General features: G+C 50.7%; 3 protein-coding genes across 3 annotated transcripts; 2 read left to right on the forward strand and 1 right to left on the reverse strand.

Moving 5' to 3' along the window:
* The first annotated feature begins 371 nt into the window (after positions 1–371).
* On the forward strand, positions 372–1410 carry LOC136787720 (olfactory receptor 14C36-like). Its single transcript, XM_066985035.1, has one exon. It carries the CDS (start codon positions 478–480, stop codon positions 1408–1410), a length of 933 nt encoding a protein of 310 aa, XP_066841136.1. The 5' UTR covers positions 372–477.
* Positions 1411–7133: 5723 nt separating this feature from the next.
* Positions 7134–8063, reverse strand: LOC136787721 (olfactory receptor 14C36-like). Its single transcript, XM_066985037.1, has one exon. The coding sequence runs from the start codon at positions 8061–8063 to the stop codon at positions 7134–7136; it is 930 nt and encodes a 309-aa protein (XP_066841138.1).
* Positions 8064–15076: 7013 nt separating this feature from the next.
* On the forward strand, positions 15077–16030 carry LOC136787722 (olfactory receptor 14C36-like). Its single transcript, XM_066985038.1, has one exon. It carries the CDS (start codon positions 15101–15103, stop codon positions 16028–16030), a length of 930 nt encoding a protein of 309 aa, XP_066841139.1. The 5' UTR covers positions 15077–15100.
* The last annotated feature ends 9123 nt before the right edge of the window (positions 16031–25153 follow it).

A 25153-nucleotide genomic window follows, 5' to 3' on the forward strand; every position in this document is an offset into this window, starting at 1 on the left:
AGGACTGGTGGACAGAAGGGCTCTTCTCGGTCTTCATAATGGACACTCCCATAAAATATCAGCAGGAGTGTACAGGAAATGTGAGGGCATTCAACCATCCAATACCTATCCTAAGCATTACGGGGGCTACTGAGATAAAATGAAGCAAAATGAACAGCTCAGGTCTGCGTTCAGATGAGTTGTTTGCAACAACAGACAAGTCGAATGGAGTTGATTTTCCCCCATGTTCCTGCTTCCCTCTTGCTGCACAGCAGGAAGGACTCCTCTGGAGCCCACAGCAGCCCCTGCTCCCAGTGCCACTCTCAGCCAGCACCCGCTGCAGCTAAAGCAGGAGAGTTGCAGAAAGCTTCTCCTGCAGAGATAGAGGCTCAGCCTGGGGAGTACTCCAAAGCTGACAATAGGTTTTCCTCAGGGAAGCCTCTTCTAACATTGTTCTGCCTTCTTTCTCCAACAGAAAGCTGTGTCCAAAGACAGCAAATGCCCAACAGCAGCTCTGTGAGCGAGTTCCTCCTGCTGGCATTCGCAGACACGCGGGAGCTGCAGCTCCTGCACTTTGGGCTCTTCCTGGGCATCTACCTGGCTGCCCTCCTGGGCAACGGCCTCATCCTCACCGCTGTAGCCTGCGACCACCGCCTCCACACCCCCATGTACTTCTTCCTCCTCAACCTCGCCCTCCTCGACCTGGGCTGCATCTCCACCACTCTCCCCAAAGCCATGGCCAATGCCCTCTGGGACACCAGGGCCATCTCCTATCAAGGGTGTGCTGCACAGGTCTTTTTCTTTCTCTTCTTTGTATCAGCAGAATTTTATGTTCTCACCATCATGTCCTACGACCGCTACGTTGCCATCTGCAAGCCCCTGCACTACGGGAGCCTCGTGGGCAGCAGAGCTTGTGCCCAGATGGCAGCAGCTGCCTGGGGCAGTGGCTTTCTCAATGCTGTCCTGCACACGGCCACTACCTTTTCCCTGCCCCTCTGCCAAGGCAATGCTGTGGAGCAGTTCTTCTGTGAAATCCCCCAGATCCTCAAGCTCTCCTGCTCAGGTTCAGACTACCTAAAGGAAGTTAGACTTCTGGTGGTTAGTGCATGTTTAGCATTTGGCTGTTTTCTTTTCATTGTGGTGTCCTATGTGCAGATCTTGAGGGCCGTGCTGAGGATGCCCTCTGAGCAGGGCCGGCACAAAGCCTTTTCCACGTGCCTCCCTCACCTGGCCGTGGTCTCCCTGTTTGTCAGCACTGCCATGTTTGGCTACCTGAAGCCCCCCTCCATCTCCTCCCCATCCTTGGACCTGGTGTTTGCATTTTTGTACTCGGTGGTGCCTCCAGCAGTGAACCCCCTCATCTACAGCATGAGGAACCAGGAGCTGAAAGCCACACTGAAGAAACTGATTCTAGTTGTAGTATTTACTTAGTAAGGAACTGTCTATCTCTCTTTTCTAGTTTAACTCAAGTTAATCTCAGGCAAGTTGTGACCTTTAGGTGTAGCATTTTTCCTGGTTTCAGTTAGGACAGAGTTAATTTTCCTCCTAGTAGCTGGTATGGTGCTGTGTTTGGGATTTAGGATGAAAATAATGTTGATATCACACTGATGTTTTAATTGTTGCAGAGCAGTGCTTACACCAAGCCAAGGACTGTTCAGCTTCTCGCTCTGTCCTGCCAGCGGGCAGGCTGGGGGTGCAGCAGGAGCTGGGAGGGGACAGACCCAGGACAGCTGACCCCAACTGGCCACAGGAGTATTCCATATCATCTGACGTCATGCTAAAGAATATGTAGGGGTGGCTGGCCGGGGATGGGGGGGCCGGCTGCTCGGGGATAGGCTGGGCGTCGGTCAGCGGGTGGCGAGCAATTGCATTGTGCATCACCTGTTTGTACACATTATTACTATTATTATTATTATTATTATTATTATTATCATTATCATCCTTTATTTTCTGTCCTAATAAACCCTTTCTATTTATCTCAACCCACAAGTTTTCATTTCTTTCTAATTCTCTCACCCATCGTAGAGACGGAGGGGGAAGGGTGAGCGAACCTCTGCAATGATTTTGTAGAGGTAAGAGGCTTCAGGTAATGTTGATGCTGCTTTAACACTGAATTGAAACATTGATGTAAGGCCGTTACCCAATTTTAAAGAGTAACCTAAATCCCTAAACCTAAATGCTACTCCAACACCCTGACAGGAATCCACTAGTCTAATGCTTTAACTCAAAGTATACCATGAAGCAAAACTCAGCCCATAGCCCATTCCCTTGTCTTTCCTCTTGCGCTCACACTAATCCCTACCTTCAACACTAGCATTAAAATCCTCTATTAAACCTAGACTTTAGGCAGATGTGGAACAAAAAACTATTCCACAAAGCTTGCCCATAACCTAACCAGAGACGTGATACCCTAAGCCGACCACCACATTTGCTAAATTTCTAACCCAGAAAAGTGAGCCCTAGTCCCAAAGAGACTAGAGAGGTGAGCTCTGCCTCAGGATGTCCTGCCCCAGCAGGAGGAATGGGACCGGGGCAGTGACTGGGAGGTCACTTCTGTCTCTGCAGCTGATAGGGCAGCAGCAGGAACGTGTCACGCAAAGGGACTGTGAGGTCCCTTGTGTCTGGAGGTGGCAGGTCAGCCTTGGCTTCTCCCTGGGATGTGCACTTTGGGGCTGCCATCTGCCAGTGGCCCTGCTAGGCCAGCAGAAGGCCCCTGCTTGGCATGCTGCCTGTGGGATCCCCTCTGCCTCCATCCCCAGGAGGACCCAGACACAAAGAAGGCCCACACAGGGCTTGTCCTGTCCCTTCTGCTTGAGGCCAGGACTGGACAGCAGGAGGCACGAGGCTTGGCTGTGTCTAGCCAAGAAGCTGCAAGGCCAGCAGCAGGCCCAGGCTTTGGGAGATGCTGCTGAGGTGACTTCTGTCTGCTTGGCTGACAGGCCGCAGGGAGCCTGATGGGTTGGGATGCCTACTTCAGGAGTGGTTTCCACCCTGATGGAGCTTTCTTTGGTAGTAGGAAAGAGCTGGAGAGCTCTTTCTCTGCCACAAAGTGCACCTTGAATGGTTGGCTGTCGCCACGAGGAGGAAGAAATGTCCAGGGAAACAACTGGTCTTCCTCCTAGAGCTTGAGGCAAAGAAGACATTAAGTGCCTCAGCCTTTACCTCATCTCTTGTCACCAGGTTTCTCCCACATCCATTAAAGGATGATGATTCTCCTTAATCCTCCTTTATTAACATATTTATATAAAAAATAGATAGAGTCATTGCAATGGGGCCTCACTGCTTCCTTGATACCCTGTGCAGGGGTGGGGAGGTGTCCTAATGAAGTTCTTCTCGTGGCATCACACTGCCCTCCACATCATACAGACCCCAAGAAGAGCCCTGAGCCAGACGTGGGGGTGCAGGATCTCCCCTCCCAGTGGCTGGGGTCAGGCCTTGGCCCTTCTGCTTCACCAAAACCAACCAAGACTTTTCTCAGCACAGCGCTTTGCCTGGCTGCAATCATGGCCTCCAATTATCTGCCCTAACAGGTCCCTGGGGAGGCTTTGATAGTAACAGCCCTCAGTGGGGCCCATTAATACTCCAAGTCACTTCAACTTTTCCTTCTGACTTTACCTTCTCAAGCGGTTACATCATTCTCCTCTCAGTACCTGAGCTTCATAGACTGAGCACCAAAATACACCATGGAACTCATTAAAATGCAGAATGTCCTAAGCAGACATATCTCTCCCATAATTTTCTTCAAGTCTTCAAGACTTGTTCAGCTAATTGGAGAGCTTTCATGGTGTAGTTAAGGAGGAAGATTTTGAGAAGCACCTGAAAAAAATCTTTTCTCATCTTAAAGGATGCGTTTAGTTGAATTTCAGTTTGGAGCATTATTCTCTAACTGATATTGATCCAGGGTGTCTCCTTTGGAGACCTGCATAGGGAGGAAAAGCAGACTCTTGAGGTCTGACACTGCATGGAGAACCTTGCTCCTCACCACCACAGCCCTGACATTTCTCTCTTTGGCGCTTGCATCACTTCTCCTTCCACCAGACTTCGGCCCAGAAGTCTGCAGCTGGATGTTACAGCTCCTTTGCACCAGCTCCCTCCTGCTTGCCTTAGAGACTTGGATGCACACAGGCGCAGAAGGGTTTCTCCTTATTTCAAACCAAACAACAGGAAAACATGCAGCAATCTTCCAAAAGCAAAGCAAGCTCCTCATCCTGTATGCCTCCTGTGAGGTTTATGTTCCCAAAAGAATGACTGTACAAGAACTCTTCTATACTGATAGACCGGAAATTATTAGTTAAGATTAGAACTAATCCATATGATATTAATTCAATGATAAATGATGATGAGCTTTCTAAGGACACAGTTAGACAGACTGCAGATAGATGGGCAAGCTTCAACTCCCTGAAGCTCAAAGCAGCACCTGGGTTGGTGAGGGCGGTCTGAGTGATCCAGGAGGAAGGGGAGGGCAAGCCAGGAGAACCATGGGAAGTGCATAGGTCCAGACACGCAGCTGGAAAGGGGACATTCAACATGGACTGTTTAATCAAGCTGGGTGGATGTACCTGGAAGATGAGGGAGCACACCATGATAGACAAAGCGATGACAATGCAAGTACAGGTGAACACCAGTTTTTCTTTTTCTGTGATGAAAATACATCCGGAAAATGCCTATTTCTTCATGAGAGAAACTACACTGTGTGACAGTTTACGGAAGGGATTGAGTCAATGGAGGGAATGAGTCGTTGCTTTATGACTTAGGTACTGAAGAAAATACTGGGTACTGAAGCAGAGCTTTGCTGTCTGACCATAAGCAACCAGTGCCAAGGTCTTCAGAGTAGTTTACTGACATTTGAAATATTTCCTTGAAACCCCATTTCCTGGTTATGCTTTCAATGAAATCATTAGGCCTCCAGAGCCTCTGGTGCATTTAGAGTAATTCCCTGGAATGGAAGCAGTCTGAAAGGACCTGCAGGAGGCCAGAGACTTTTGGTGGATAAGGTGGGGACAGGTGATGTTTCCCGGGCACCTCCACTGCCCGCTGTGGTCATTGACCCTGTAACTGCAGCCCAGCCCAGCACAGGAAACCCCTTCAAGGCAAATTCCTTCTTCAGCCGTTTCTTGGGATAGACCTAAATTTGAAATGGCTTTTGGGATCCCAAGTCACTCTCCCTCCTTCCTAGGAGACACCTAAACATCCATTTACCATCCTCGGTCATCTGTGGAAAACTGAGGCTGAAAGACTCAAGAGCAGGACACTTCAAATGGCTGAGAAGGAACCCATCAGCTTGCCCCACTTTGGGGAATCATCCCCTTCCAACTAGGGATATGAAAGAGAAAAATGTGAAATGACCCGTCAGATCAATACGCAGTGTAAGGGAAAGTCACACATATTGTGCTGGAGTGTCAGAAGGCAAAAAGCACTGCACTGTGCCTCAGAGTAATCAAGGAGACCTAATCCAGTTCATCTGTGAGATAAAGCAGAGTGAAGGACGTTGAGTTGTGTCCCAACATGAAGAAGGATGTACATCACTGGTGAAGGAGCTGTCTTTTTGTGCCATCACCAATGCAAATTACAAAAGAACTACATCAAATAAAGGTAAGCTGTCCCACCCTGACCCTGTCACACCACGGGGCAGCGGAGGGACCTTTTTCACTTTCAGCCTCTTCTTCAGAGAGGCTTTGCCCTCTCCCTGCGCTCCACGGGGCAGAGCCTGTCCCTGGATGCTCCATGAGCGCCGTGCAGGTTGTGGCAGGCTGCGGTGAGGGGACGAATGCCCTGGGCCCCCTTCCTGCTCTGCCCAGGCCAGCAAGGGCCCCGAGCGGCCTCGTGTCCCCTGCCCCTGCAGCTCGGGGCTCCCTTCCCCAGCCCTGGCTCTGCAGCACCAAGCCCTGCTGGGAGCCCTCCCCTGCATGCTGCCACCGCTCCCTGACGCTGCTGGTGCCCTCTGCCGGGCACTGCCCAGCCCAGCCCAGCCCCTGCCCACCTCTCCCCACCTCCCGGACCTCTCCCCAGCCCAGCAGCCCAGGCTGGGCTGGCCCCAGGCCAGTGCCCACCGCAGCCTGCTGCAGGGCTCTGGGCACGGCCAGCACAGCCCCAGCCCCTCGCAAGGCACCGCAGCTGCTGGCACAAAGGCGGCTGTGGGCCTCCCCAGCAGCCCCCGCGCTGGGGCCAGCCACGGCTCAGGAGATGGAGGGCCGTGAAGCTGCAGGAGCCCTGCTCTCCTGCCTGGGACATCCCCAGCACAGAGTGCCTGTGCCCCGCAGGGCCAGCCCCGCTCCCCAGGCCAGCACAAGAGGCCTGGCCCAGGCACAGAGCACCTCCAGATTCCTCACCAGGATGTCATTTGCCATCAGACCCAGCACCACTGGGAGAGTCCCAGGCCAGTCAAGGCCAGTTATTGTTTGCTGGGCCATAGGCAAGAAAGAAGGCAGCTCCCGGTCCAGCCCTTGGTCCTTCACTGATCACTCTGGGGTTCTGATCCATTGTGAGGCCCAGAAACGCAAGAGGTCTGTTCAGGAAGCAGCTCCTTGGGTTTATTCCTGAAACCAGGTTTGCAAGAGGCATGCAGAGATATTGAAGAGATGTCAATTTAGAGATAAGAGTACTGTCACCAACATACATGAGATCTCAGGGCTTACCCAAATACAAGAAGGACAATGAGGAAGCCAGAAGAGAACAGCAGTGGAAAGGCCACGTCCTGCTGCTGGCCATGGCCATGGCTCCAGGGAAGCAGCAGCCCCGACCCGAAGGCAGCAGAGAGGCAGAGCCCAGCGGGCAGTGAGGGGCAGCCGCGAGGGCCAGCGGGGCTGCTCCTCCCTGTGGCAGCTGGGCTCTGGGCCCTGAGCCCCTCCTGCATGCTGGGGCTGCTCCCCCACCTCCAGAAAAGATGGGAAGGGATGGAAGCTGAGACCAATGAATTTCTGCTCGACTCTGTTTTGTCTTTATCTAAAGGGGAAACCCACTTCCATAAGTACATGAGATACTTGGTTCAAAACTAAAATACAATGATAAACACACAGGATACTAAGTATATCATTTCTGAATGAAAATCACAAGGTTCAGAAAGTAGTTTAAAAGTAAAGTAAGACTGTTTTAACACTTATTCAGAAAAAAAGAGAAAAAAAAAAAAGTATTCTGTTAGGACTTTGCGCCCATTATTAATGATGAAGAAGCATGTATCCAAAGAGTGTCCTCAATGCATCCTTGAGCTCCTTGTTTCTCATGCTGTAGATGAGGGAGTTCATGGCAGCAGGAACCACAGAGTACAGAACTGCCACAACCAGGTCCAGGGATGGGGAGGAGATGGAGGGGGGCTTCAGGTAGGCAAACATGCCACTACTGATAAAGAGGGAGACCACGGCCAGGTGAGGGAGGCACGTGGAAAAGGCTTTGTGCCGGCCCTGCTCAGAGGGGATCCTCAGCACAGCCCTGAGGATCTGCACATAGGACACCACAATGAAAACAAAGCAACCAAAGGCTAAGACACTAACTACAATAAGCCCAACCTCCCTGAGGAATGACTCTGAGCAGGAGAGCTTGAGGATTTGAGGAACCTCACAGAAGAACTGATCAAGTTCATTACCTTGGCAAAGGGGCAGGGAAAAGGTAGTGGCCGTGTGCAGGACAGCATTGAGAAAGCCACTGCCCCAGGCAGCTGCTGCCATCTGGGCACAAGCTCTGTTGCCCACGAGGCTCCCGTAGTGCAGGGGCTTGCAGATGGCAACGTAGCGGTCGTAGGACATGACAGTAAGTGTATAATATTCTGCTGATATGAAGAAGAGAAAGAAAAAGACCTGGGCAGCACATCCCTGATAGGAGATGGCCCTGGTGTCCCAGAGGGCATTGGCCATGGCTTTGGGGAGAGTGGTGGAGATGCAGCCCAGGTCGAGGAGGGCGAGGTTGAGGAGGAAGAAGTCCATGCGGGTGTGGAGGCGGTGGTCGCAGGCTACGGAGGTGAGGATGAGGCCGTTGCCCAGGAGGGCAGCCAGGTAGATGCCCAGGAAGAGCCCAAAGTGCAGGAGCTGCAGCTCGCGCGTGTCTGCGAATGCCAGCAGGAGGAACTCGCTCACAGAGCTGCTGTTGGGCATTTGCTGCCCTTCATCAAGGGCACTGCAAAGAAGAAAAAATACAGACTGTTAGGGGAATTTTCCCTGAGCAATACTCGTTTCTTTTCTCATTAAAGCCTTCACATTGTCTTTCTTTCAGGGTTACCTTTGTGTCTCTCCCTGGTTGTAGCCCTGCTTTGTGCTTGCTGAGTGTCCCGTACTTAGCAGCCACCTCTGCCCATCAGCCCCCAATGCGCCACCCCTGGTCCACTGCAGTGGTAAATGTTGTTGCTGTGGCGGCAAACCTCAGCCAGAGGTCACGTCCAGGAGGGCTGCTCTGTCCATCCCCTGGTGCGCAGCTGCTGGCTGCTTGCAGCACTCAGGTGTGGGATGGCTGCATTCAGAAGTTGTGCTAAAAAATTACATATCCTTGTCTGCAGGTCCTAAAGAACAGCACAGAAAAACCCTGGTACAGTCTGTAAGTAGAGAGAAGAGAGGGGATATTCTGAGGTTCGTCAATAACCTGCTTAGGTCTCAGTTCAAGGCAGTGGAAGCTCAGTCACCTGTGCAAATCCAACCACTCAAAACAGAGCCTGCCCCAGAATCAGAGCAGGAAAAACAGGCACAGACTGCAGAAAGTGCCTTCTTTTTGCAGGCAGCCCCTGCCTTCCCCTTTCTCTGCCCAAGGCTGCCCTGCAGCACTTTCTCCTTCACACTGCAGAAGCCGCGAGAGACATCCTGGCAGCTCCAGGCCAGGCAGAGACATCCCGGACCCAGGAGCCCCTTCGAGGAACCTCCCCTGCACTGTCCTGCAGCCAGAGACTTACCATGGGCAGGGCTGTGAAGGTTTCTCCTGCACTGAGCTCTCCTCCTCCCGCACCCTGCAGGCTGCCTGGAATCCCTTTCTGCCTGGGTGTCTGCGGTCAGAGCCCCCAGCCCTGCTGCGCTGTGCACAGGAGCTGCTCCTGGGCACAGCTGTCTCTCTGCACCAGGGCCCTCTTGCCACGAACTCTCTCTGTCCCACGAGCCCGGCCTAGCTCAGCACCAGACGCCCAGCCCAAGGCATTGCAATCCCCCCTCGGGGGGCTTTGGGGAGGAGCCCACGAACCTCAGGCACTGAGAGACAATTGAAGCCATCTCTCAACAAGTCCAAGTCAGAGGCAAGTTTCCTGCAGTGTCCCCCTGAGGGCCAGCACTGACACAGCCTCCCTTGGAGCTCGTTAGAGCAGAGCATTGGAGGCAGTGAGGACAAGGAGACAAAGGCACTGTGAAGGTGACCCTGATGTGTAGGAAAACCTGGATGTGTTTCAACAAGCACGAGGGCCAGGCCTTGACCCCAGCCCCTGGGAAGGGCGATCTTTTCCCTTCACACACTGCTCAGGGCTCTTCCTGGGGCAGGAGGAGATGGGGATATGCATGGCCAAGTGCAGGAGAATGGTACGAGCCCTGCCTGGTTCGTGGGTGGGGGCGAGGAGGCAATGAGGCCCTGGTGCTTTCACGATAAGCTGTCTCCTCCTAGGCCTCAGTGGCAGAGACAACAGCCAGAGCCATGGACACAAAGCCCTGGGTCCTGTTGGGACTCTCAGCCTTGCTACAGCTCTTGATCCTCTCCACACCAGGCTGTCCTAGGGACTCCCAGACCTGTACCTCTTTTCCTGCTGGCTCTAGACCCTTGTCTGTGTGGTGTCACACCGGATCTGAGCTGAGTCTGATAACTCAGATCTTCTTGGTGGCCATGCTCCTCATAAGGCAGCTCTGTAGGAAGCTGGCCTGGTTCCTGGGGAGCAGCACCACTGCTCGTATGGCATCCCTCGTGGTGCCCAGGCCCTCCTCCTCCTGGGCACTGCTCTCTCAGCTTGTCCCAGTCTGCCCTGATGTGTGGGGTTCCTCTTCCTCTGGTGTAGGCCTGGGCTCTTCTCCTGGTAACTGTCAAGAGGTTTCTGTAGGCAAAATCCTGCAGTTTCTCCAGGTTCCCCTGGACAGTTGCTCCATTCTGTCAGCTGTTAATGGCTGCAGGCAGGTGGCTCACCCTGATTGTGATGATCCCGGGAAGTACAGGCCTGTCAGTGTGATCTCTTTGCCAGGTAAACTCATGGAGCAGATTATCTTGAGTACCATCACGCAACACTTCCAGGACAACCAGGTGATCAGGCCCAGTCAGCATGAGTTTACCAAAGCAGGCCCTGCTTGACAAGTCAGATCTCAATCTATGACAAGGTGATGTGCTCAGTGGACAAGGGAAAGGCTGTGGATGTTGGCTACCTAGGCTTCAATAAGGTTTTTGAAACCACTTCCCAAAGCATTCTCCCAGAGAAACTCAAGGCCTGGATGGACGTAGACTTCATTGGGTTAAAAAGTGGCTGAGTCTCCAAGTCCAAAGCATTGTGGTGAATGGGGCCAAAGGCAACTGGAGGCCAGTCACTAGTGGTGTCCCCCAGGGCCCAGTAGTGGGGCCAGTTCTCTTCAATATCTTTAACAGTGATCTGGATGAGGGGATCGAGTGCACCCTCAGTATGTTTGCAGGTGACACCAAGTTCAGAAAGAGTGTTGATCTGCTCGAGGGTAGGAGGGCTCTGCAGAGGTATCTGGATAGGCTGCACCCATGGGCTGAGGTCAACTCTCTGAGGTTCAACAAGGCCAAGTGCTGGGTCCTGCTCTTGGGGAACAACAACCCCAACCATACAGGGAGAGGAGAAGCTGGACAGCTGCCTGGTGATAAGGTCCCTGGGGATAGTGGTAGATAGATGGCCGAGTATGAGCCAGCAGTGTGCTCAGGTAGCCAAGAAGGCCAACAGCATCCTGGCTTGTACCAGAAATACGTTCAGCAGGATGAGGGATATGATTGTCCCTCTGTAACTCAGACCTGGTGTGGCCAAACCCCAAGTTCAGCTCTGGGGCCCCCTGTGTAAGGACACAGATCTATTAGAATGAGTCCAGAGGAGGGCCACGAAGATGATCAATGGGCTGGAGCACCTCTCCTATGAAGACAGGCTGAAGGAGTTGGGGTTGTTCAGCCCGGAGAAGAGGAGGCTCCGGGGAGACCTTACAGCGGCCTTCCAGTACCTAAAGGGGCCTACAGGAAAGCTGGGGAGGGACTCTTCATCAAAGAGAGCAGTGATAGGACTAGGGGTAATGGTTTAAACTGAAAGAGGGTAGATTCAGATTAGACATTAGAAAGAAGTTCTTTACTCAGAGGGTGGTGAGGAACAGGCTGCCCAGAGAAGTTGTGGATGCCCCATCTGTGAAAGTGTTCAAGGCCAGGTTGGATGGGGCTTTGAGCAACCTGGTCTAGTGGAAGGTGTCTCTGCCCATGGCAGGGGAGTTGGAATGATGCGATCTTTAAGGTCCTTTCATACCCAAACTGTTCTGTAATTCTGTAAATATGAAACACAGCACCATACCAGCTACTAGGAAGAAAAATTTACTCTTCTGCAGCAAAAACTAGGACAATATTCACCGCTTATTCCATACCATGTCTGTCATGCTCAGATCTAACACTTTCCAACTGATCACCACCAGCCATCTTTTCTGTCTTTTGATATGCTCACAAAAATACCATTTCCTTAGTCTATTTGTGTCAATAATAATAATAATAATAAATTAAGAATAATATATTGTAATATAATATATAATAATAATATATTATTATATTAATAAATTAATAATATATTATTGATAATAATATATTAAGAATAATAATATATAATAATAACAAATGCTGTTTGTTATTGTGGTCAAACCACAGCAAGTCTTCTTGGTGCCTAGTGTGGAGCACAAAGGTTGAGATGACAGATCTGACCAGAGCCTTTTAAAAGTGAGTTGTTCTAAGCATTAGATCAGTTTAACAGTTGCTGATCACAATGTCGATCTTTTTGATCTGGGGTCTGTTGTGCTTGTTTTCAGAATTGTGTTGTATAGCACATTGCTAACTGTCTGTCTTCCATGTCAGGCTGTTCATCAATTCTGGGGGCTGGTTTAAGGTACTTTTTTGCTGTATTGGACAGCACTGACTTATGATAGGATAAAATTATTGCCCCCTCAATACCTCAGGAATCATCTCTTCATTTCTTAGAAATTATTTAGAATTACACTCTTTTATACTCTTTGCCTTCTCTCCTCAGGGAGTAAATCTATGCAGGGTGGGTGATGATGGTGGGTGGAACTGGTATGGACAGTGGGGGATGCTTTTCACCACTTCTTCCCTCTCCCTTTCTCCTGCACCTCCCCCTTCTCCTCCAGGACAGGCATATAGCCTGTCCAAAGCCACTCCAAACATTGCACCAAGCATTGCAGGCACTCCAGCTCCTGAGGTGCACCCAAAGTTTAATCAACCCCTGTGACAGGCTCTAGAGCCACTCCCAAACCTGCGATAGGCCCTGCAGCCAGAACAACTCCTCTGAAAGGCCCTGCAGCCAGAACAACTCTTGTGATGGGCCCTGCAGCCACTCCAGCCCCTGCAATGGGCTCCATGGCTGGGCCAGAGAACCAGACTGTGCCACTATTGGTTGCCTCTTTATGAAAGAGAAAACAATGGGTGTGGAAGCCAGTTTTTCTTTAGAAAGTGAAGAAACTCCTACCCAGTCAAGAAAGGAGGGAGAAGATAAGGCAGGTTTCTTCAAAGCTGGGCCATCATGGAAGCAGGAGGACAAACAAGAAGAGATCATATAAGCATCAGAAACCAACTGGTCCCTATCCCAGTGTTATCTAGGAGATATGGGAAAAGATTTCAGCCATCATCTTGGTGAGCACATTGTCACCTGGCTGCTCCAGTGCTGGGAGAACAGGGCCAATAGCCTGGAATTAGAGGGCAGGGAAGCCAAACAGCCGGATTTTGATTGACAAAGCCATTGCAAAAGGACACAAGGAACTTAATCCTGTCATGCTTGAACGAAAGGTATTCCTTCAAGAAAGATCTTGTATGACAACCAGGAAAGTGGACCAACATGGAGAGGGGTATCCGGTACCTGAGGGAATTAGCCATGTTGGAAGTAATTGATAGTAACCTAGACAACAAACAGCTGTCCAAAGATCCAGATGAAGTCAAGTGCCCATGACCCATGTGGCAGACGTTTGTACACAGTACACCATCATCATATGCCAACTCATTGGCAGTAATGACCTCGAAAGACCAAGAAGAACCCGTGGTGGATGAATCGGCTAGCCAGCTCTGGCATTACAAAGAAAGTCTCTCTTCTTCCCTATGAGCCTGTGTCTCATCTATGGAGAAACTTTCTCATGAGTTCCAACAGCTACAAGAGGATACATCTTCCTCCCCACCTGCACAAACCAATAGCTCAGCTATCAGGTGTAAGTGTCCATCTGCCCAAGAAAGTTGATATAGTGGGTGCATACTACGTGCAACCCTGTGGTTTTAATTGTGTGACCATGGAAAGGCCATGAGAAAATGGGATGCATAAATCTACCTCCATCCTAGAGGCACGGATACATGAAGTGCAAGTGGCCAGGTTCGGGGGGACCCCTGCTTGGGGAAAGGCTGGGCATCGGTCAGTCTGTGATGAGCAATTGCATTCTGCATCACTTGCGTTATACGTGGAATAATAATAATAATAAAATGTGTTATTCTTTATTATTATTGTTACTGTTATTCTTATAGCTTTATTTTCTGTCTTGTTAAACTGTCTATATTTCAACAAATAAGCTTTTGAGTGGTGGGTGTGAGCTAACAGCTCGGTATTGCTTCGGTGCCTGACAGGTTAAAGCACAACATGTTTGACAATAACAGTTCAACGGCACAAATCACACTTGTAAAAGTCATCTCTCCTGTGTTCAGAGAAGGGCAGTCAGTGATGACTTCAGTCTGCTTGAAACACCACAGCCCAGCAGAGACCCTGCTGCCTTCGGGAGCTGTCAGCCCTGAGGCCTTGGGGACACCTCGAGGGAGCCCAATGGCACAGAGCAAGCGATGCCATGGTCGGGTGCTGTGCTGCTGAGCTGGGCCGGGCTCCTGGGCCCAAGGGGAGCTCGTGGCAAGCGGGCAGCGCTGCAGAGAGACAGCTGTGCCCAGGAGCAGCTCCTGTGCACAGCGCAGCAGGGCTGGGGGCTCTGACCGCAGCTGGCACGGGGAGAGGAGAGAAGGAGAGAGGGCTTGGAGGCAGTGAGGAGCGCAGCAACAGAGGGTAGCGTGTGGCAGGACAGATCTGCAGGCTCTTGGCACTGTGAGTCTCTGGCAGCAGGGCCATGCAGGTGGGGTTGCCAGAGGGGTCTTCTACAGCTGGCACATCCGATGGCTGATAGCGGCTGTTGGGATGTCTGTTTCTCCAGCGAGGAGTAGAAGATGCTGTAGAGAATGGCATTTATAAGGAGGCATTTGAAGGGGAAGACTGAGGCTTGGTTAATCTGAGATTTTTGGATTCTGTGCTTTCAGATTCCTGTTGTGGAGGGGAATCTGAGTGAATCTGAGCACATAGACTGTGGGATGGGGTCTGTGAGCATGGACAGGGAGGAGACGTGGGGACACAGAAGCGGCTCCCAGCAGGGACACGGGCAGGCAGCAGGGACATGGGCAGGCAGTGATAGGGAGCTGCTGCCAGAAATGCTGTGCGAGGGAGGGCTCAGGCACCTCCCTGGGACAATCGCTGCTCTCCTCTCCCACCAGCACAGGGCAGCTGAGACCAGAACTGATGGACAGACTGGCTGTGCTCTCTGAAGTACACTCTGCACCAGAGGAACAGTATCTGTGACACTGAGGATCCACAAGGTTTCACTTGTAGTGCAGCAGGAATGACAGTATAGAAAAAAGAAATCGCCATAGCCCTTGTCTGCCGTTAGGGGACTTGGGAGTAAAAATTTGTTCACATCAAGAGTTAAAATAATCTGAGAATACTCCATGTTCCTCTTTACTTCTTTTTATAGGTAAGGACTGTTAACTACACTGCCCACAGCAGAGTCCCCTCCTCCCAGGGACAGCCTCAGGCAGCCCCAGTCAGAGCTCGTGAAAGGGACCTGCCTAATGTCTGGTTAATAGGCTGAAATTGAATCACATATTAACAGACAATTCTGTTGTATTTTCTTACTGCCTTTTCCATACTTGGTCAGAACCCCATGCCCAGAACCAGCAAATGGCCAACAGCAGCTCTGTGAGCGAGTTCCTCCTGCTGGCATTCGCAGACACACGGGAGCTGCAGCTCCTGCACTTCGGGCTCTTCCTGGGCATCTACCTGGCTGCCCTCCTGGGCAACAGCCTCATCCTCACCGCCGTAGCCTGCGACCACCGCCTCCACACCCCCATGTACTTTTTCCTCCTCAACCTCGCCCTCCTTGACCTGGGCTGCATCTCCACCACTCTCCCCAAAGCCATGGTCAATGCCCTCTGGGACACCAGGGCCATCTCCTATCAAGGGTGTGCTGCACAGGTCTTCTTTTCTGTCTTCTTGGTTGGAGCAGAGTATTCCCTTCTCACCATCATGGCCTACGACCGCTACATTGCCATCTGCAAGCCCCTGCACTACGGGAGCCTCGTGGGCAGCAGAGCTTGTGCCCAGATGGCAGCAGCTGCCTGGGGCAGTGCCTTTCTCAATGCTGTCCTGCACACGGCCACTACATTTTCCCTGCCCCTCTGCCAAGGCAATGCTGTGGACCAGTTCTTCTGTGAAATCCCCCAGATCCTCAAGCTCTCCTGCTCGGATGCCTACCTCAGGGAAGTTGGGGCACTTGTGTTTAGTGTTTCTTTAGTCTTTGGTTGTTTTGTCTTCATAGTGGTGTCCTATGTGCAGATCTTCAAGGCTGTTCTGAGGATGCCCTCTGAGCAGGGCCGGCACAAAGCCTTTTCCACGTGCCGCCCTCACCTGGCCGTGGTCTCCCTCTTTATCAGCACTATCATGTTTGCACACTTGAAGCCCCCCTCCATCTCTTCCCCATCCCTGGACCTGCTGGTGGCAGTTTTATATGTGGTAGTACCTCCAACAGTGAACCCCCTCATCTACAGCATGAGGAACCAGGACCTGAAAGACACACTGAAGAAAATGCTTCTAGTGGTAATATTTACATAGCAATGATTTGGCTATCTCACTTTTCTAGTTTCACTCAAGTTAATCTGAGCCAAATTTCACCTTTATGTGTAGTATTGTTTGTAATTCTGTTTGCAGTTAAATATTTGCTTTCATTCCTCTTTTCCAGATGACCAACCCTTTGTTTGACTGAGATTTTTTCTGTAAACGTGTTTATTCCTAAATGACACCTGGCCTCCATTGTGGCATCTGGGTACTAAAAGTGAAGTTGCTCAGTGCTCAGGGCTCTTCTTCCCAAAGTGGAGTGCAGAAGATGCTCAGGGAATGCCAGGCTCAAAGCCTCACTCATGTGCTTGGGTGCCACCGGGACACAGGGGCACGAGGGCATGGGGTGGGGGGTGAGGGAGTCAGGGCTGGACTGAATCGTCACTGGTGGAATCCCAGTGCCCCTGGAGGCCCTGACTGGTCAAGAAGCATCTTCCTGGGATTGAAACGTGACAGGGCTGGTGGCATCAGGGAGGTATCGGGAGCCACCAGGATACCCTAAGGGTTCTCCTGGGATGCTGTGTGCCTTGTGTTGGGTGGGCAGAGAGTGGGTCTTCACAGTAAAGCCAAGCCAAAGGATGCACGGGCTGATGGGAGCTCTGCAATGCCGGGACACACAGCGAGGCCACAGCACAAAGGTCTCAGAGACCTTCAGTGAACAAGCGGAAAGGGCCAAGACTGGGTGACCAGGCAAGGACCGGGAGGTGGGGAGAGGTGGGCAGGGGCTGGGCTGGGCTGGGCAGTGCCCGGCAGAGGGCACCAGCAGCGTCAGGGAGCGGTGGCAGCATGCAGGGGAGGGCTCCCAGCAGGGCTTGGTGCTGCAGAGCCAGGGCTGGGGAAGGGAGCCCCGAGCTGCAGGGGCAGGGGACACGAGGCCGCTCGGGGCCCTTGCTGGCCTGGGCAGAGCAGGAAGGGGGCCCAGGGCATTCGTCCCCTCACCGCAGCCTGCCACGACCTGCACGGCGCTCACGGAGCATCCAGGGCCAGGCTCTGCCCCGTGGTGCGCAGGGAGAGGGCAAAGCCTCTCTGAAGAAGAGGCTGAAAGTGAAAAAGGTCCCTCCGCTGCCCCGTGGTGTGACAGGGCCAGGGTGGGACAGCTTACCTTTATTTGATGTAGTTCTTGTGTAATTTGCATTGGTGATGGCACAAAAAGACAGCTCCTTCACCAGTCATGTACATCCTTCTTCATGTTAGGCCACAACTCAACGTCCTTCACTCTGCTTTATCTCACAGATGAACTGGATTAGGTCTCCTTGATTACTCTGAGGCACAGTGCAATGCTTTTTCCCTTCTGCTACTCCAGCACAATATGAGTGACTTTCCCTTACTCTGCGCATTGACTTGACGGGTCATTTCACATTTTTCACTTTCAAAACCTTAGTTGAACGGGGACCATTTCCAAAGTGAGACAAGTTGATGGGTTCTGGCTCAGCCATTTGAAGCGTGCTATACTTGAGTTTTTCATCCTGAGTTTGCTAGAGATGACCCAGGAAGGTAAACGGGTGTTCAAGTGTCTCGTACGAATAAGGGGTATCATGGGTTAAGTAGGAGTAAGAATATCATGGGTTTCCAACAGGCATTTCAAATCTAGAGCAGTCCCAGGAACCCACTGAAGAAGGGATTTGTCTTTGAAGGGGTTTCCTGTGCTGGGCTGGGCTGCAGTTTCAAGGAGAAAGACCATTGCTGGCAGTGGAGGTGCCCTGGGAACTCCACCTGGCTCCACCTGATTTTCCCAAAGGGCTCCGGTCTCCGGCAGGTCTTTTCTGACATCTGCTGGTCCAGGGAAGTGCCTCAATCACAACGGGGCCACAGGAGGTTTTCCCTGGTTATACTTATTTTCACACAGCAAAGTTCTGCCTCAATGCCCAGTAATTTATTTTAGTACTTAACTAATAAAGCAACTACTCATCAGCTCAAATAATTCAACCCCTTCCATTAAATGTCTCACATGAATGATAATTTCTATTTTGAAGAAATGTGAATTTTCAGGAGGTATATCCATCGCAGGAGAAGAAATACTGGTGTTCACCTGTGCTTGCATTGTCGTCGCTTTGTCTATCATGGTGTGTTCCCTCATCTTCCAGGCACAAAACCTGACTTGATTACACAGACCCTGCCGAATGTCCCTTTTCCAGCTGCCTGTCTGGACCTATGCACTTCCCATGGGTCTCCTGCTTTGCCCTCCCCTTATTCTTTGATCATTCTGACCGCTCTCACCAACCCAGTTGCTGCTTTGAGTTTCAGTGAGTTCCAGCTCGCCCATCTCTCAGCAGTCTGTTTAATGGTTTCCTTAGCAAGAAACTCATCATTTCTCATTGTATTTGTATGATATGGATTAATATTAACACTACTATTTAAAATTTCCTATTAATTAGTGTAAAATAAATCTTGAACAGTCATCCTTTTTGGAAGGTAAACATCACTGGAGGCGAAAAAATAAGGTACTTTAAATTTTTTTTTTTTTTTAAATTGCCGCATGGTTTCCTATTCTTTGTTTTCAAATAGGACAAACCCTGCTCTTTCTACCTAAGCAGGGCTTCAAAGGAGAAACCCTAGACCAATATCTATAGGAAAATGATGCTCCAAACTGAAATGCAACAAAATTCAGCCTTTAAAACGAGGAAAGATTTCTATTAGATGCTCTTTGAAATCTTCCTCCTTAACTACACCATGAAAGCTCTCCAATTAGCTGAACAAGTCTTGAAGACTTGAAGAAAACTGTGGGAGAGATATGGCTTCTTAGGAGATTCTCTGTTTTAATGAGATCCGTGGCGTATTTTGGTGCTGAGTCTATGAAACTTGGGTACTGAGAGGAGAATGATGCAACTGCTTGAGAAAGTAAAGTCAGAAGGAAAAGTTGAAGTGACTTGGAGTATTAATGGGCCCCACTGAGGGCTCTTACTAACAAAGCCTCCCCAGGGACTTGTTAGGGCAGATAACTGGAGGCCATGATTCCAGCCAGGCAAAGCGCTGTGCTGAGAAAAGTCTTGGTTGGTTTTGGTGAAGCAGAAGGGCCAAGGCCTGACCCCAGCCCCTGGGAGGGGTGATCCTGCACCCCCCCGTCTGGCTCAGGGCTCTTCTTGGGGTCTGTATGATGTGGTGGGCAGTGTGATGCCACTAGAAGAACTTCATTAGGACACCTCCCCACCCCTGCACAGGGTATCAAGGAAGCAGTGAGGCCCCTTTGCAATGACTCTATCTCGTCTCCTCAGAAGCTCTAGCCAAAAGGACAAACGTCAGGGCTGTTGGGGCCTTCCATTCTTGCCAGCACCCTCTGCCTTCTCCTCTGCAGGCTTTCCTATGCTGTTCCACACTTCTCCCTATTTCCTTGAAGTCTGCAGACACCCATCTCTGTCCACCATCTTGCTCTCATCCAGGACTTTCCATCATCTCACCCATGTTTCGTCAACCCTCATCAGCTGTTCCTTAAAACACAAAGCCTGTGTCTGATTACAGACACTCTTTGGGTGACCTCTAGCACCACAGCACGACCCTTTGAGGGACATTTCTTTCTCCTTGCCGCCAGTGCCACGCTTCCAAGGTGCACTTTGTGGCAGTTTTTCCTCTCCTGCTCTTTCCTACTACCAAAGAAAGCTCCATCAGGGTGGAAACCACTCCTGAAGCAGGCATCCCAACCCATCAGGCTCCTTGCGGCCTGTCAGCCAAGCAGACAGAAGTCACCTCAGCAGCATCTCCCAAGGCCTGGGCCTGCTGCTGGCCTTGCAGCTTCTTGGCTAGACACAGCCAAGCCTTGTGCCTCCTGCTGTCCAGTCCTGGACTCAAGCAGAAGGGACAGGACAACCTCTGTGCGGGCCTTCTTTCTGTCTGGGTTGTCCTGGGGATGGAGGCAGAGGGGATCCCACAGTCAGCATGCCAAGCAGGGGCCTTCTGCTGGCCTAGCAGGGCCACTGGCAGATGTCAGCCCCAAAGTGCACATCCCAGGGAGAAGCCAAGGCTGACCTGCCACCTCCAGACACAAGGGACCTCACAGTCCCTTTGCGTGACATGTTCCTGCTGCTGCCCTATCAGCTGCAGAGACAGAAGTGACCTCCCAGTCACTGCCCCAGTCCCATTCCTCCTGCTGGGGCAGGAGATCCTGAGGCAGAGCTCACCCAGGGGAGTCGTAGCTGACCTACAGAGTCCCCTCGGTACCTGTATTTCACTTTCTGGGTTAGAGATGAAGCAAAGTTTTAGTGGGAGTGTTTGGTGTTCTGCTTGTGGTGTCAGCTCTGTGTTTAAGGTATGGACTAGCTCTGTGGTTTAGGGGTGTTTTAGGCCTGCCAAGAAGTCTAGGTTTAAAGAGACCATTTTAATTTTAGTGTTAAGGGAAGACATTAGGGTTAGCAAGCGAGAAAATGGATTCCTGTCAGAGTGTTGTAGTAGCATTTAGGTTTAGGGATTAAAATTCCTGGTAAGGTAAGGGCCATACATGACTGTTTTAAGTCAGTGTTACCACAGCATCTACATTACATGAACCCTCTTGGGTCTACCAAATCATAAGTTTCTGCTGGGCAAGCTCTTCTTCCCACCCCAAAATCTCACATCTCTCTTGTCCAGGCTGCTCCTGACCTCCACATATCTTATTGGGATCAGCTTTCGGATGACATTCTTGATCCCAGAGTATCTGTCTCACCTCTGTTGGCAACTCTATACTTGAGACAGAAGTGGCGTTGTTGTCAGGAGGGAAAAGGGCACAAAGGTCTTTAGGAGCATCCTCCAAAATGTGCCCATGAGCTCTGCACCTCTAGCAAATTAGGCTTGTTGTGGTTTTACCCGGCCAGTAGCAAAACACCACACAGCCGTTCGCTCACCCTCCCCCCTCCCTCTCTGGGATGGGGGAGAGAAAACGGGAAAGTGAAGCCTGTGAGTTGAGATAAAGACAGTTTATTAAGACAGGAAAATTAATAATAATAATAATAATAATAATATTACTAATAATAATGTGTACAAAACTAGTGATGCACAATGCAATTGCTCACCACCTGCTGACCGATGCCCCGCCTATCCCCGAGCAGCCTGCCCCCCACCCCGGCCAGCCACCCCTATATATTGTTTAGCATGTCATCAGATGGTATGGAATACCCCTTTGGCCAGTTTGGGTCAGCTGTCCTGGATCTGTCCCCTCCCAGCTCCTGCTGCACCCCCAGCCTGCCCACTGGCAGGACAGAGCGAGAAGCAGAAAAGTCCTTGGCCTGGTGTAAACACTGCTCTGCAACACTTAAAACATCAGCATGTTATCAGCGCTCTTCTCATCCTAATCCAAAACATAGCACCCTACCAGCTACTAGGAGGAAAATTAACTCTCTCCTAACTGAAACCAGGACAGATATCCACCCCTTATTCCATACCATTTTATGTCATGCTCAGGTTACACTCTTTCCAATACCTTGTAATTTATCACCATTTTCATCTATGGTATATAGCAATCATGGTAGTGACGACATACAGTAATATATAATAATTAACATACTACAATTCAACTCATGGTCTATTCTCACCCAGTATTAAATCCCCTTGAGGTACACACCGGACCTCCCCATCCTTTTGCATTACCCACCAAGTGCATCCAGGTCCCTGAGCAAAAGCAATTCCACGAATGGGTTTGCCTTTTCCTGAGGCAGAAGTAGCCCAGACTGTTTTACCCAGCATGTTTCTTACGTGCACTACAGGAACTTTATCCCCTTCTACAGTGCGTAACAGGTTTGATTGGGCAGGTCCAGCTCGGTTGGCAGATCCCCTGGTATTGACTAACCAGGTGGCCTTTGCCAAATGTGTATCCCAATTTTGGAATGTCCCAGCACCCATTGCTTTCAGTGTAGTTTTTAACAGTGCATTGTATTGTTCAACTTTTCCAGAGGCTGGTGCATGATAGGGCATGTGATACACCCACTCAATACCATGTTCTTTGGCCCAAGTGTCTATAAGGTTGTTTCGGAAATGAGTCCCGTTGTCTGACTCAATTCTCTCTGGGGTGCCATGTCACCACAGGACTTGCTTTTCAAGGCCCAGGATAGTGTTCCGGGCGGTGGCATGGGGCACCGGATATGTTTCCAGCCATCCGGTGGTTGCTTCCACCATTGTAAGTACGTGGCGTTTGCCATTGCGGGTTTGAGGGAGTGTGATGTAATCAATCTGCCAGGCCTCTCCATATTTATATTTCAGCCATCGTCCTCCATACCAAAGAGGCTTGTACCGTTTGGCTTGCTTGATTGCAGCACATGTTTCACAATCATGAATAACCTGTGCTATAGTGTCCATGGTCAGGTCCACCCCTCAATCACGAGCCCATCTGTATGTTGCATCTCTACCTTGATGGCCTGAGGTGTCATGGGCCCATCGGGCTATAAATAATTCACCTTTATGTTGCCAGTCCAGGTCCACCTGAGCCACTGCAATCTTAGCAGCCTGATCCACCTCCTGGTTGTTTTGATGTTCTTCAGTAGCCCGATTCTTGGGCACATGAGAATCCACATGGCATACCTTTACAACCAGGTTCTCTACCCGGGCAGCAATATCTTGCCACAATGCCGCAGCCCAGATGTGTTTGCCCCTGCGCTCCCAGTTGTTCTGCTTCCATTGCTGTAACCACCCCCACAGGGCATTTACTACCATCCATGAATCAGTACAGAGATAGAGAACTGGCCACTTTTCTCATTCAACAATATCTAAAGCCAGCTGAATGGCTTTCACTTCTGCCAACTGACTCGATTCACCTTCTCCCTTAGCAGCTTCTGCAACTCGTCGTGTAGGACTCCATACAGCAGCTTTCCATCTCCGATGCTTTCCCACAATACGACAGGACCCATCAGTGAACAGGGCATATTTCTTCTCATTTTCTGGTAGCTTGTTGTACAGTGGGGCTTCTTCAGCACGGACCACCTCCTCCTCTGATGATATCCCAAAGTATCTGCCTTCTGGCCAGTCCATAATCACTTCCCAGGTTCCTGGGCGACTGGGGTTTCCTATTCAAGCCCGCTGAGTAATCAGTGCAACCCACTTGCTCCATGTAGCATCAGTTGCATGATGTGTAGAGGGGACCCTTCCTTTGAACATCCAGCCTAGCACCGGCAGTAGGGGTGCCAGCAGGAGCTGCGCTTCAGTACCGACCACTTCCGAAGCAGATCGAACTCCTTCGTATGCTGCCAATATCTCCTTTTCAGTTGGAGTATAGCGGGCCTCAGATCCTCTGTATCCCCGACTCCAGGGGTCGACCTCGAGTTTCCCCAGGTTCTTTCTGCCAGAGGCTCCAGGTGGGACCATTCTCCCCGGCTGTGGTGTAGAGCACATTCTTTACATCTGGTCCTGTTCGGACTGGCCCGAGGGCTACTGCATGAACTATTTCCTGCTTAATTTGTTCAAAGGCTTGTCGTTGCTCAGGGCCCCATTCAAAAGCATTCATCTTACGGGTTACTTGGTAGAGCGGGTTTACAATCAGACTGTAATTTGGAATATGCATTCTCCAAAACCCCACGACACCTAGGAAAGTTTGTGTTTCTTTTTTGCTAGTTGGTGGAGACATAGCTGTTATTTTGTTGATCACATCCATTGGGACTTGACGACGTCCATCTTGCCATTTTATTCCTAAAAACCGGATCTCTCGTGCAGGTCCTTTAACTTTATTCGGTTTTATGGCAAAACCGGCCTTCAGAAGGATTTGGACTATTGTCTTCCCTTTCTCGAAAACTTCCTCTGCAGTGTCACCCCACACAATGATGTCATCGATGTACTGCAGGTGTTCAGGAGCTTCCCCCTGTTCCAGCGCAGACTGGATCAGTCCATGGCAAATGGTAGGGCTGTGTTTCCACCCCTGGGGCAGCCGATTCCAAGTATATTGGACTCCCCTCCAAGTGAAAGCAAACTGTGGCCTGCACTGTGCTGCTAGAGGGATGGAGAAAAATGCATTAGCGATATCAATTGTGGCATACCACTTGGCTGCCTTTGATTCCAGTTCATACTGGAGTTCTAGCATGTCCGGCACTGCAGCACTCAGTGGTGGCGTGACTTCGTTCAGGCCACGATAGTCCACTGTTTGTCTCCACTCACCATTAGACTTTCGCACTGGCCATATGGGACTATTAAAAGGTGAATGAGTCTTGCTGATCACTCCTTGGCTCTCCAGTTGACGAATTAGCTTATGGATGGGACTCAGGGAGTCTCGGTTGGTGCGATATTGCCGCCGGTGCACAGTTGTGGTAGCGATCGGCACTTGCTGTTCTTCAACCCTCAGCAACCCCACAACAGAAGGGTCCTCTGAGACACCGGGAGAGGTAGACAACTGTTTAATGTCCTCTGTCTCTAAGACAGCTATGCCAAAAGCCCAGCGGAACCCTTTTGGGTCCTTGAAATATCCTCTTCTAAGATAGTCTATGCCAAGGATGCACGGAGCATCCGGGCCAGTCACAATACGGTGCTTTTGCCACTCATTACCGGTTAGACTCACTTCAGCCTCCAATACAGTTAACTGCTGGGATCCCCCCGTCACACCATAAATACAGATGGGCTCTGGCCCTTTATAGCTTGATGGCATTAGAGTACATTCTGCACCGGTGTCTACTAAAGCCTTATACTTCTGTGCGTCCGACGTGCCAGGCCATCGAATCCACACAGTCCAATAAACTCAATTGTCCCTTTCCTCCCCCTGGCTGGAGGCAGGGCCCCTCTAGTCCTGGTCAGAATCTTCGTTTCTGTGTTTAAAGGACTGCCTGCTGGAAGTTGGAGCAGCAAACTTTTCAGAGAACCCCTTTTCCCCAATTGTTTTCTTTTGCAACTCACGTACCCATGCCTCTAGGGTCGCAGTAGATTTTCCATCCCATTTTCTCATGTCCTCTCCATGGTCACGTAGGTAAAACCACAGGGTGGCGCGGTGTGTGTGCCCACCATATTGTCTTCCTTGCACAGATGAACGTTTACCCCTAATAGCTGAGACACTGGTTTGTACAGGTGGGGAGGAAAATAATCTTTCTTCAAGTTGGTGGATCTTTTCAGAAAGTTTCTCCAAAGTATTCTCTTTTAGCTGGTGGACACTGGTTCGTTCAGGTGGAGGGGAAGATAAATTCTCTTTAAGTTGGTGGACCTCTTCAGAGAGTTTCTCCACAGCCAAGACACAGGCCTGTAGGGAAG

This window comes from Anser cygnoides, chromosome 30 (genome assembly GCF_040182565.1).
Source record: "Anser cygnoides isolate HZ-2024a breed goose chromosome 30, Taihu_goose_T2T_genome, whole genome shotgun sequence".
Lineage (NCBI taxonomy): Eukaryota > Metazoa > Chordata > Aves > Anseriformes > Anatidae > Anser > Anser cygnoides.

Coding starts and splice junctions, on each gene's coding strand:
- LOC136787720 (XM_066985035.1), top strand. CDS start 478: ATGCCCAACAGCAGCTCTGTGAGCGAGTTCCTCCTGCTGGCATTCGCA.
- LOC136787721 (XM_066985037.1), bottom strand. CDS start 8,063: ATGCCCAACAGCAGCTCTGTGAGCGAGTTCCTCCTGCTGGCATTCGCA.
- LOC136787722 (XM_066985038.1), top strand. CDS start 15,101: ATGGCCAACAGCAGCTCTGTGAGCGAGTTCCTCCTGCTGGCATTCGCA.